Source organism: Lissotriton vulgaris, chromosome 6 (assembly GCF_964263255.1).
Source record: "Lissotriton vulgaris chromosome 6, aLisVul1.2, whole genome shotgun sequence".
NCBI lineage: Eukaryota > Metazoa > Chordata > Amphibia > Caudata > Salamandridae > Lissotriton > Lissotriton vulgaris.
In genome coordinates, this window is record NC_141694.1 from 1613156637 (window position 1) to 1613170131 (window position 13495).

A 13495-nucleotide genomic window follows, 5' to 3' on the forward strand; every position below is an offset into this window, starting at 1 on the left:
CTTAAGATGCCGTGAAACAGGGCAAACTAATATTATGTGTTCTTTCACAAAGCATTAGCAATGCAATCGTGGGAAGAGATAATGGTGCAGGGAGCAGGAACATGTAACAAAAAAACCCATCAAATATTGTTTCCTTCCCTTTGGTACCTAAAACTGAGCTGTACAATCATTCCAGCAAATTCTGACAAATAATGCCGCCATGTTTGTGTCTGGATTGCATCTTAAATGTATCTCTGGTTGTAGTTTTCTAATTTCTCCGTTTTATGCGTACACCGTAGGCTTTCCCTACTTTCTTGCCCCACATTCCTACTGGCGTTTGGCGCAATCCCCGTCTCTTAGTTGTACGCTAATTGTTTAAAGGAGGCACACACTTTTTTCAGGAAATAAAATATGATGTTCCTGACGATAATTGTTGTAACTGCTCTACCAATCAAAATTATTTATATCTTTGGACTTTTGTGCAAGCATTTTTTAGATCTTGCCTACTGCAAGGTAATGCGCTTTCTGTTGCAAGACACAGTGCAGACTTACCAAGAACATACAGGGGCTTGGAGCCACCCATTGCTTACCATTAGTTGGCTTTCTTGTTCCTTTCACTTTCCTGCTTCTTATTCATTTTCCAGTTTGTCACTCTTGTGTTTGTTGCTCCAATGGAGAATTGCCTCTTTACCACCAATTTTGATTTCTTGAATGCTATGCTTCAATGCTTGCTCTTCAAGCACTACTTATCTCTTTTCTGTTAATCACTTCATACCAGTGCATGTTTTTAGGGCTCTCTCGCTCGTGTACTTCTCTCCCGGCACTCAATGCTGCTCTCTGTTGTCAGTGAGCTTCACCCAGCTCCCTCCATGTTGCACTCTCTCTTGTGTCTTCCCCTGTTGCTTTCTCACCCGTGGGCTTTCTTCCCTACTCGCACAAAGTTGCTCTCGCCCGGTGCTTTTATATCCCACCCTCCATGTTACTACTTCCACCCGCGCCTCTTTTCACCAATTGTTTCATTACTTGCTTGCCTGTTGCTTCATCTCTCCAGTTACTTCTGACCATCTGTTGCTTTCCCTACGCTCTTTAAAAAACCTTTCACACTTTCTTTTTCATTTTAGTTACCTATCCAGCTCGGTTCTGTAACTAAGCAGAGCAAGCATACCCAAAGCCAGTGGGTCTTGCCTTTATGGAGCTATATTGGTTTTGCCAATGTTTTTATAGTTATGTTGTACAGTGTGGTATTGCATGGTATGATTTACATTTTGTTTTCTTTTTAGTTACGGATCCAACTTGGTTGGTATGGTATATGGTATGGTATGTCCTAATATTGTATAGTATGGTGTGGTATTGTATGGCCTAACTTTTAATGATATGGTCTGTCATTGTATAGTATGGTGTGGCCTATTATTGTTTAGTGTACTATTGTGTGGTATGGCATGCGCCGTCTCAGCTGAGACCTAAAAAGAATGCCTGCGTCAATTTGTAGGTGTGTGCAAGTATGGTATGCACCTGTAAAACTATGCAGCTGGCTTGATCAAAGGTTTTTATATTAACCATTGGCAAAGTTAATAGATGAATGAATGAGGTAGTCTTATAATGCGCGTATTACCAGAGGGTGTCTTAGCGCTAAGCAGATCCAGCCCGAGGAAAAGGTACCACAGGTTTAGAGAGAACTCGAACCAGGGTAATAAAAGACAGTCTAAGGAAGGCAAATGGTTATTTTTTTCTTTGAAAAACGATAAATGGATATATTTTTTGTTAGGTGATCCGGCATCCTGTAAAACATTAATAGTTGTGCAAGACATACTTGATTTAAAAAAAAAATGCGTATTGACCTTTTATACTGCATTCTTTCATATTTAAGATTGTCAATCTTGAATCAATTTTATGTATTTTTTCCCCATTCTTTGGGCATCAATAGTCTAACCATGGTGACTGCTTGAAAATAATGATCTGCAATTCAGTTGTATGGATTCACTACTGCAGTAGCACACACCGCAAAAAGTAGTCTTTCACGAGAGAGAGGAGAATGAGACATAAGAAAGGATTACAGTTTCATAGAATGGAATGCCGTGCCAATCTGAAAAGTTGGTTTATTTGAACGAACCCAGGCTTATAATAAATAGGGCCCGTTCAAACCAATAAGTAAAGACGGGGAAGGCATTACACAGGGTCTCAACAAGGCAGAAGCTTCATCACAGGCGGTTCAGCTGAGGGAAGCAAGCACAGGACAAGGGAAAGGCGGAAAGCGCGAACCAAATGAACGGTGGAGGTTCAACTGCACCTTTACAATGGAAGAATAACAGCCCAATGCATTCTTTGTTAGTGAAGAAGGGTTTTGACAAGTGATTAATTTGATGATTTAATTTCCTCTGGGAATTTAGAGTATGTTTGAGTACCTTACACACATCTTACGTTAAGCAGTGCATTCTGGATTGGAGAGTTGGATGGAGATTTTACCCATACAAAAGCAGAATGAGAGTAAAGGTTTCAGCTATAAGTGAACGCGCCAGTGATTTAGGGGCAAAGAGCAGCCAATTGTGGAGGCTATCTAGGTGACCTTCGTACACAATAACCACGGGGAGGTAACCATGATCCCGGAGACGGAGGATTTGACCTGGGTTATGCACCAGGCGTGCGGTCAGAATCCAATGCATCAAAACTCAGGTGCTTTTGACTCTCGAAAGGGTGGCAATGATGCCAGCATTTCAAAATGACACATGGTTAAAGATTATAGATGGTCAATTCATGCACCATCAAGAGGATGCAACAAAGTGAAAGTAGCCATTGTGCCCTCAGCTGATGCCAGTCAAAATCTTGAGGTATTAAACGTAACAACCCTGAAATGGTAGTGAATGAATCACTATACACATTGAAAGAACTTGCAGTTTTCTATGAGTAGCCGACAAATGTTTGCTGCTTTATTATCCCCTGAAAAAAAATTCAACACAATGCGATGACATACGGATAGTACAGCATCCTGATCCTCCATGGCAGCACACTGCACCCTTATGACAAATTCTTACTTTTATCAGCACTGTATGAGGCCTATCAAAAAAGCTTTCATACATCTGGCCCATGAGTTCTCGGTTTTAGCACAATTCTGCTCATTCCAATCTTTTCCATTTCTGTCGCCTAATTCAGATTACATCAGCCAAGGTTTTTCTATGCAAGACACCTGCATTGAGAAACAAAGACCATCAAACTGTTCTATTGTCAATATCTCTGTGATCAACGAAAACCCTATTTCCAGCTGATAAGCTGAGCTTCTGTGATCTCTCGAGCTCACCTTAGTGGTGTTACGCTGGCACTTTGGATCAGTTTCCATAGCGAACAGCTTCTCGATAAGCTCGACCTTAAGATCTTCCTCTAAGGCTGTGTAATAATCGGCTGGACTGCTTGGCTAGAAGTGAAAACACAAACAACAGAACAAGGCTGGACTTTAGAGCTACCCAAATGAGTCAATGTGCTTCTTCAGGAATAACAACCACAATATGATTATTAAGACTACACCCTTAGAAATATAAGAGCGAAACAGAGGATGAACAAGGAACACAATCTAGATGATGAATTGTGACAAACAAAATACTTCTAGACATGCCTTTTGGAACAAGGACTCCAACCAGACTCTTTGAGACAGAGACAGCATAGCTGTACAAATACATTGTTATGTAGATATTAGTCAAATTTAGCCTAAGAGAAAATCTGGTGTTAAACAGTGTTATACGGCATTATATCAAACATGCGGCATGATTACCAAAAGTCAAAGGTTTCTACAAAACATAGCATTAGGTATGTAGGCCTTATTCCAATATGCCTCAATGCATGCATTGCCTCATACACTATTTTGTCGAAGAGGAAGTGCACAGAAACCTTTCTCCAACTGGCTGTCATTTTCTGGATCCAATAATATTTGTATTTTTGCTTTTTTAGCACATGATTTAGACTCATGAAAGAGGGCCACTGTACAGAGTATGTGGTAGGAAACGAAAGCAGAGACACACTTAACATATGTAAATCAGAACAGAAAATTCACAAAGGTTTAACCTTATCCGTGCTGTGCAGATTTACAGCCTGTGCTGACCCCTAATGAAAACGGGCGTGGTCATGACGGAACGGTTCCGTCATGAGCACAGCTCAACCGATGCTCATGATGGTACCGTTCCGTCATGAGCATCGAAGGGGTTAAACAAAGTTCTAGAGAAGAACACTTGTCCAAGGAAAGGCATGACAGCCTGGACCTGAAAATTCATTCGTAACCCCAAGTCTTGGACAGGAGGAAATGTCTCGAATAACGATATGTGAAAGAAATGTCTACTGAATTTCGCTTGAAGATGGGGAAAGAAGAGTGCCGACAAAGCTCAGTTGGAGCAGACACCAAGATTATCAGGAAGGATAGTTTAAGGTTTCTGGTTAAGATACACAAAGCAACATTTTATGCAATGTTTTGATATAATTGCCCCAACTTAGTGATTATCTTGAGTTTCAAAAGCTGTACTGTTAGTGGGCTGGCAAGGCTTGCTTTCTTTAACAAGAGTTTGTTCAACTATTTCTAAAGTATTCCTAACTTGAACCTATGCATTGACAGACAAAAAGGCCCAAGTTCTAATCTAAGTCTCTTACCTAATCCCTAAATGTCACTAAACTACAACATGCCTACTTTCTACACTTTCCTTTCCAGGTTGACCACAAAAAATTGCAGCCAAGAGGAAGATGTTAGCGCTCTCAATCAGCTAGAACACTCACGTCAAATAACACTTCCCAAAGCAAAAAAATAAAAATAGGTGAAAAACAGGTACTTTATAAATAGGGCTGCGTTTTTATGGTATTTATTTTTTTTAACATTTCCCTCTGATTCTATCCATATTTATTTTTGGCGATCTTATTGGTATTTATCCACATTTATTTTGCGTTTTGAGAATAAATGGAGCTGTAAAATGGTATATTTCCACGTTTATTTAACTCTTGGATGTGCACTCATACATGGATGCCTTCACGTTTTAGCAAATTACGAAGCCACGTATAACGAAACACTACATTCGAAGGTACATAATAGCGCTATACTACAAATGCATCTTAACATATGCCTGTATTTTTTTAATCACATTCTTTTTTTTTCAACTCTCCATGCTGTCTATCTGCTCAGCTTATGCCTGGAATTCATGAAATACAGCATGGACAGTCTCTCACCAGAAGCATCATTTTCAGTATTTTCCCGCTTTTAAAAACAAATACAGCCAGGAAACACTTTGTTTTTTGTCTGCATTTATCTGTAAACATCAGAAAAAACGGGAAACTGGAACCCTTATTTATAAACCACCAAAAATAAAGAATAAATATATCATTGGTTTCAGTTGTATTAAACGCATCATGCACTGCCACCAGTTAATACTTAAATATATACATTAACAAATTAGCTTAACATACCTGTGTGTTTTTCTCAAAATGCATTTGGTAATATTGCTGTGTTCTCAAATTTTTCTTGGGGCTCTGTAGGCTTTAGCTGACCCTGTATTTAGCATCAAGCAGCTATAACCTACAAGGGTTGTGCATTTTCTGTCTATAAAACTGTTAATACAACGTCCACATCTGATGCTGATCTACGCCCATTCTATCAGCACTGTAAACGGTGGTGCTCGCCTCAGAACAGTTGCAAAATAATGTTTTTTGTGTGTAATAAAGTACTGGAGCAACATGTATTAAAATCTTTGTCCATGTACTTGGAGTCCCACTCCCTGCTTCACGAACGACAAGCAGGGTTCTGAGCACACCACAGCACCGAGTTGGTGATGCTCTCGGTGCTGGATGAATTGAGAGGCTTGGCTGACGGTAAAAAACCGAGCGCCCTGATTTTATTAGACCTTTCAGCAGCGTTCGATACCGTCAGTCATGCGCTGCTACTGGAAAGGCTGAGTGACTTTGGCATCAAAGGCCGGGCTTTCGAGTGGTTGCAGTCCTTTCTGTCAGGAAGGACACAAAGAATACAACTCGGAGAAGAAATCTCCGCAGTGGGAGAAATAGAATGTGGGGTACCTCAGGGCTCGGCCCTATCCCCACTGCTGTTTAACCTATATCTGCAGCCTCTGATTGCCTCCCTGGCGAGTATGGGCTGCACAGTATATAACTACGCAGACGACACGCAGCTGCTGCTGAGTGTTGACAATACAAACACCGCCCAACTCCACACTCAGAATATCTTGAGACACACGGTCCAGTGGATGACAGGAAACCTCCTAAAAATCAATCCAGACAAGACTGAGGTCTTGGTTATTTCATCTACCATCTCACCGTGGTGTGACCTCTATTGGCCCGCAGAGTTAGGTCCAGCCCCAAAACCCAGTTTGAACGTGAAGAGCCTGGGGATCAAACTGGATTGTGACCTCTCTATGGTCAGCCAAATCTCTTCAGTGGTGGGCAGCTGTACTAATATCATCCGACAGCTACGGAAATTAGTGCCTATCATTTCCCAATCTATGCTACGTTCCATCGTCGCAGCTACTGTGATTTCACGCATAGATTATGGAAATGCCCTCTACCTTGGCCTACCAAAAACCTTGATAAATAGGCTACAGATGGTGATGAATGATGCCGCTCGTCTTATCTTCAGACAGCCAAGACACACTAAAGCATCCCCCCTGCTACAAAGCCTCCACTGGCTCCCTATTAAGGAGAAAGTGGAATTTAAAAATCTGTGCATCGCCCATAAAGCCATCTATGGCATGGCACCTGCTTACATCAAAGATCGCCTGGCAATGTATAGCCCAAAGAGAGCTCTTAGGTCCTCAGACTCTCAGCTATTAGTCTGCCCTCGGTACAAACTTGCCACCAAGGGCGGTAGAGCCTTTTCGGTGCTGGTTCCGCATTTATGGAACACACTACCTGAGCCACTACGAAAGGAAGGAAACCTCCTACGTTTCAGAAAGGGGCTGAAAACGCTGTTGTTCAGGAGAGCCCTGTGAGCCACGTAGGCTAGTGGATGCCCTCTGTACTGTCAAAGTTGTTGTTTACCATCGATTCCCGAGCGCTTAGAGGCCTGTAGGTGATTGAGCGCGCTACAAATCAAAAATAACAATAACAATAACAATAATACAGAGATACTTTAAAATGTGTCTATGAACATATTCAACCAATCAAAGCTGAAGCTGTGAGCTATTAAGTAAAGCTGGGTAGAATACATTCAAATGGGTAAAAGGGCTAGAATCTTCTAGAGGGTTTTGAGATACTACAGTGAGAGAGAACAAGCAGCACACCACTGACCTAAGCAACATGTTCTGGTCATGAAAGGGCTTTTCCTAACTGGCGTCACTCAACCACTGCTTCCTGGAAACAGATAGTCTTACTGAGATCTCGAGGATAGAGGTCAATGTTGTAAGCTGTTTGCTAAGGAATGTGTGTCTAATTAGAGTACTGCTTGAGTGGAGGCTCCTACTAACTGTGCAACCGCCATCATTTTTGACGAATGAACAATCAAAGGTGTGTCCATTACTAAATACTTTTTGTGATGGCAAAATTTGTGATTTAGGCTACTCCTTCTGAAAGGAAATTTATTTTGTATCTCACAAGCCCATGGTTTTAATTCCCCGAAGTCTAATAAGGTAAATTCATTGCAGCACAGTTTGGTTGACTAGAATGTGTGCATACTGGTATCAGTTAATTATCCACCCTATTGTTCTTTGTTCATTGTAGATATGTTAAATGATTTGCATGGCACATAGACACGGCTCTATATCTAGCTGGTCAGCTCCCATTTGCCATAATACCTTTTGTAACAATATTTTCTGAATTTACCATATAATACTTCCACCTGGTTGATTTTCTATGACCATATACATCTCCTAGTTATCTGTGTAAAACTCCTATGATGCTCTCTGGGTCTGATTAGCACTTAAGAGCAAGTCTACTTACATAGGCAGAAATGGCATAGTAGTGAGGGCTAACTTTTGAGGAAAATAGGAGAAAATTGTCTGAAAGACATTAAATGAAAAGCGGTCAAAAACATTCTGCGGCCACCCAGAAGTGCAGAATTTGTAAAACAAAGTAATTTATTGTAAGGTTCTTGAGGCAGAGTAATGGTCTATTTAACAATTAGACACAGATACATTATTTGTGTACTGCAATTTTTTTTTTCATAGTGTAAGAAGTATATGTTTATGATTTAAAGCTTTGAGTACAAACCTGGAACACATGTTACAGGGGTCAACTCAAAGTCTTAATAAACAGATCCTTTGGTTAACCCATTAGTACTTCTGAAGTCCTGAAAGGTTACCCATGTGACCAGACCAAAAGGCTGGGATACACTATGATTAGGATGTGGCCTCTTGGACCACACATAAAAGCACACTCTGGCCATTTATAATATATTTGTGAATAGGCAGAGCCATTGACTATGAGCGAGTTGGAACATTTACATAGCACTCTTTAGATATGTAATTACCCCTTGGAGCTCTCATCCCCACTGCAAAACTCTACAAATCCACACCAGGAATCTTCCCTGAAATGAGTGAGAGACAAGTGTCTTGTGCTTGTACAGTTCTCACCCAGAATGAAGACAACCCCATGGATGTGTTGAGGGTGTTTTATTGAACCAAGTGGTCACTGACAAGTTCTCTGTTATACACAAAAACGAATAGGATGATTCACAGGGGTTTATGAGACAAGATATTTCTAATCTGCTGGTGCTCTCTGACTGCAAGTACACACGGTTTACATAGACTTTGAAGGACAACCACACCTATAGACACTGTTAAGGTCGTGTCACTTCCTCTTCTGATATTCATGACTTAAGAAATTTCAATACAATTTAGAATTTTTATAAAAGCCCTGTGTGCCCGAAGTCGGTGTCCTTTTTCTTTAGGAAATGAATATTACAACCATGCTCTTTTGTTTTATTCCAGAGTTTGTAATGTTGACTCTGCTTTTCACTCTTCCTGTAAATGACTGATAGTTTGAAAGAAACAACAGCAACAAGTGGTGTTTGCTCGCCATTAACAGGCTCCTGTTGTTTTGGGATTCTCTTTGTAGCTTGTATTCCATAATAGTGTGTTTCACATTTGAATTTCTTTGAGATTTAATTCTTATATCCAATATTTCTGTGATTCATAATAGGTGGTTTTTCGAGCGTCGAATTTCTATCCTAGCATTTTAAACAAAATTTAAAAACATATAAGTAGGACTTTCCATCGTGATTTGGGTGTACTGGATCAAAATTATGAAAGGAAGAAAGGGGTCAAAGACAGCCCTTAGTGATCATCTAATGTAAAAAAACAAACTGATATCTCATGTTATATATTGCAAAGGCAATATAGATATACCAGTTACAAATTTCTCCATATTATTAACCATAATTCTAATCCACAAACTGCAATTAATGAATAGACTTTGTTCAGGGATCACTGTTATTTAGAACCTTATGGAGGGCCTAGTCTATACAAATGCAGCTGTAGGCAGCAGTATATCTGAAGTACCACTAACGGACAACCAATTGCAAGAACTAGGCAGTCAAATGGCTCTGTTTCTAAGTGAGGCCCATTGCCAATTGGGATACATGTACTGGGCTCTGAAAACCCTTATACTAGAGTTTCCACAATGGTTTGGTCTAGAATCTATACTGAAACATAAAGATGTCTTATTGCATTGTGTAATAATGTATTAAAGTGCCAATCTTTAGTGTAGGGTATTTCTCACCGTAGAGCAGCTGCTGCTGCTACTTGCGCTTGGAGTACAGCTCCCAGGGGCAACCTTTGGTGACTGGAATGAAGGAATGTTCAAAGCTTCTGTTTGGGGACTGTGGTTCTGAACTTCAGGCGGCCACTGGCTGTTCGGAGTTCGCCCAGCTGTGCTGTAAGTTGATGGCTCCTCAAAAGTGTGTGCACCTGCACAGTTAATTACAACATTAGGATTCATTTCTTTAGTCAGATTCCTATGAAAAGACTCAGCTATACATACACCACCACTGCGACTAAATATGTAAAGTTGCGCTGAACTGACTTTCCATTGAACATTTAAGCTAATTTTCAACTTTTCAGAAATTCACTAGTAATTCATAGAGAACTGTTTCAGATTCCTGGCAGCTTTCACCTGCCCAGGTATGTAGCAGGGGTCCATTTCTCTAATACCTGAAAATGTACTTTTTATGTGGCAAACGTCCTTCCCCTGAAACCACATAAAATCTAAAAGTGCTCACTTAATAATCCCACCTTAAAACTCGTTTATGCCTTCCCACCAGTAGGAAACTTACACGCATGTTTAGTTTAGTAATTACTTGCAAATTGTTGAGTTACCAGCAATTTTCAAGCTTGTAGGAGTTCACCAATCTATGTTGGCAACACTCCCTACAACACACAAATGTTTGCTTAGTACAGAATTTGGCAAACACAAGGAGATAATGGACGGAGCACTGAAACTTTTCAGACACTTACCCCCAGTCACAGATCTGGGTTAAATCCACCATCATTCTTTAGCTCACTTTGCCACCCCAGGTCAGAGACCCAGCCATATACAAATCAGTCTTGACCCTGTTCCTCATGGGGACTGTTCAGCCTGAAAAGCCAAGCCAGGTGTTCCCTGAACCGAAAACAAGCATCCTGGGACCGGTTTCAGGGTAACACCCCTCCTCAGCCAGGCTAGCTTGAATTCAGAGGCAAAGTGAGCAAGGGACCCATGTCTGGGCATACCCTGCCAACATAGGGCAAACAAAACAAACATAAGGAGAATTTGCTCACATAGAATTTGCACCAAATTGGTGAAGAATCTGTGTGAGTAAATCCCTTCTGCAAGGCTCTAAATCCCACCATTCATGATTTGATGAATCAATAATAAGATTTTACAAGTGCACGTAATGTTTTTCAATGGGAAAGAATAGTGGCAGCCAGACTAATTGGGCTTGATACACAACGCCAAGTGTGTACCTAAGTTCTTCTTAAGTATACAAATGACTAAAATTATTATTGTTGTAATTTCAAGTGGGACTAAATGTGTTCGAGGGGTGGAAAGTGGAGTAAACGCTTGGAAATTTAGCACAGCCACAAACCTGTAAGTTTGTAAATATTTACAAACCCTTTCCAGGGATCATTCCTGCCACGGATATGGTTAGAGAATTACTCCTCTCAAAGGAAGGAGTAAAACTCTATACATGCTAAGAATAAGGAGGTGTCCTCCAAAAATACTGGGGGAGCAGGGGGAGAGATTTCACAGGAAAAACCAAAAAGTTAGCATATGCAGTTTTGGTAAGCTTTTAAACATGTGCAATTGTACATTATGGGCCACATGCGTCAAGCTTTTTTACAGTCACAAATGGGCCGATTTGCAGAATTGGCCCGTTAGCGAACGGAAAATGACCATTTCTGATGCATAAACCCATTTCCATTCACACATTAGGTAATTGCAAATGCATTTAGGGAATCACAATTTAGGATTCCCTAAAGGTGATGCATCAAGCTTTTCCTAAATACAAACTGTGCATTTAGGAAACTTCAAGTTGATGGTAATTTGGGCACTCTTTGAAAAATGAAGAAAAGTGCATTTTTCAAATTGACATGTGGCGCACACACATGCCCTTGGGGCATGTGTGTGCGCCACATGTGCACACTTACCTTTTTGAGTGGGGTGCATCATGAGGGCCTTAGGCCCCCTGGCACCCTTGGAATTGAATTAGCAATTTGCGATAACCAATTTGGTAATCGCAATTTGCGAATTCATTGCCATTCATTCCTATAGGCCCATTGGAATGAATGGAGTAACATTACCTAATAGCGATTCGCAATTTGCGAACCACTAATAGGTAATTTTAAGGAATTGCAATTTATTTTGTGATTCCTACATACATAAGCATTTTGGATTCCCAAATAGCTATTCCTTAAAAATCTCTATTTAGGAATCACAAATCCAAATGTTGATGCATGTGGCAGTATATCTGATTATGCATCCTTAACTGCTTATGCTTGTGATTACTTCTGAAAACCTGCCACTGCCCAAGCTTTTCAGGAGTACACCCAGAATTCTTTGAGCATTGAAAAAATTTGCAAAACTAAAGTCAAACATTTGAGTGTATAGGTGTATATGTACAAAGTTTTTTTTTTCGCGAATCAGTGATTAGAGAGGTTTCAGTGCTGCCTGGAAACTCCACACCATATGTTGTAATATCTCATTCATTTCCTTTAAAGCAAAAGTGATGCAGTGATGTCCTAGCTATTGGAGATCATATTCGTATAAGGCATTCTCAGAAGAGGATTCTTCTGTGACCTACTGCTCCACACACAACTAGAGCACACACACTAGGCACATCTGTCAGAGGATGGTACTAACCAAAATCAAGAGAGATGATGGCATCGCCAGGTGTGGGCGCCAGCTGTGCTAGCTCCTCAGGTTCTTCCTTCAGTTTAGTGAACAAGAAGTCACTCTTGTCTGGCACTGCACTGTCAAAGAAGGAACCCAAGGCCACTGGGCGTGGTTTGAACAGAGATTCTGTCTGGTCCATGGAGAAAACAATGTCTGTCTTTTCAATTTCACTGTGAAAATATAAAAAAACAGATAAAAATAAGGTAAAACATTTAAAATATAAAGACACTGAATTGTTAAAAAAGGTTTTACGAAATTATCACTCAGTCTAAAATTATTCCTAACCCTCGGTATAACAAAAAGCATGCACAACTGAAGCATTTTATCTCAGATTCCATATAACACTAGAATAACAATTCCGTTTCCTTTGAAATATATCTAGAGGTCTTTGATACTGTTCTGTTGGAACTTGTATTTCTTATATCAGGCCATGTTTTCCCAGTTACCCTATCAACTATTACAATGCAGAAACATTGAAAAGTTAACATTTTCGACAGATTGACAAAGAAAGTTGTAAATCCTATGGAGTCGATGTAAACACACAGCTTTCTTAAATTTGGGATTTCCTTGGAAGTTAGCGATGCTTTTGTAGGTTTTGTTCGATAGCGCTTCTGAAAGCCTTTGGATATCCAGGTTTCTGAATTCCCCAAGAAACTATTGGTGACATCTTCCTTTGCTCCATTATGCTGATGGTACTGCACTGTTAGATGTAACACAAATCAGGCTACAAAGGGCACTTGATGGTCTTCTTGAGTACAATTCAATACATTATTTGAAATTGAATTTGACAAAGACAATGTTAATGAAATTTGGTTCTGTGAAATCTAGCTTTGTCTGGCATCTGGGTAACCAAAAGATCCAGACGACTGAAACTTATCATTATCTTGGAATGAAATACCGAGCACAGCTGCTGCAACATCAATTAAGGCCAATAAGCAATAGGAGTAGGAACCCTACTAGAAAGAGTGTGCTGTAAAGTCTCAGAGCTAAATTGGAACCAGGCATTATTTATGGTGCTCCAATATCGGGCACCAAAGTGCCCCTAAACTTGGTACAAATACAATCAGAGGCGATTTGGAAGGTCTTTGGTTTACCCAAGTGCACGCCTGTTAGCCAACTTCAGTTGGAGTTTGGAATGATCAACCTCTCCGCATCTGCTGTTCCTCAATTTTTTAAG

At 40.3% G+C, this 13495-nt stretch overlaps 1 protein-coding gene across 2 annotated transcripts in view; it reads right to left on the bottom strand.

Moving 5' to 3' along the window:
- Positions 1–13495, bottom strand: part of EPAS1 (endothelial PAS domain protein 1) — a 293430-nt gene that overhangs the window by 24887 nt on the left and 255048 nt on the right. The window contains exons 9-11 of one of the 2 annotated variants that reach the window (XM_086927783.1): positions 12286–12488; positions 9667–9854; positions 3272–3385 (exon numbers count right to left, since the gene is read on the bottom strand). In XM_086927783.1, coding sequence (XP_086783909.1) covers positions 3272–3385; positions 9667–9854; positions 12286–12488 — 505 coding nt within the window. The remainder of the gene's footprint in view (positions 1–3271; positions 3386–9666; positions 9855–12285; positions 12489–13495) is intronic. The other variant, XM_086927784.1, reaches the window with a different exon arrangement.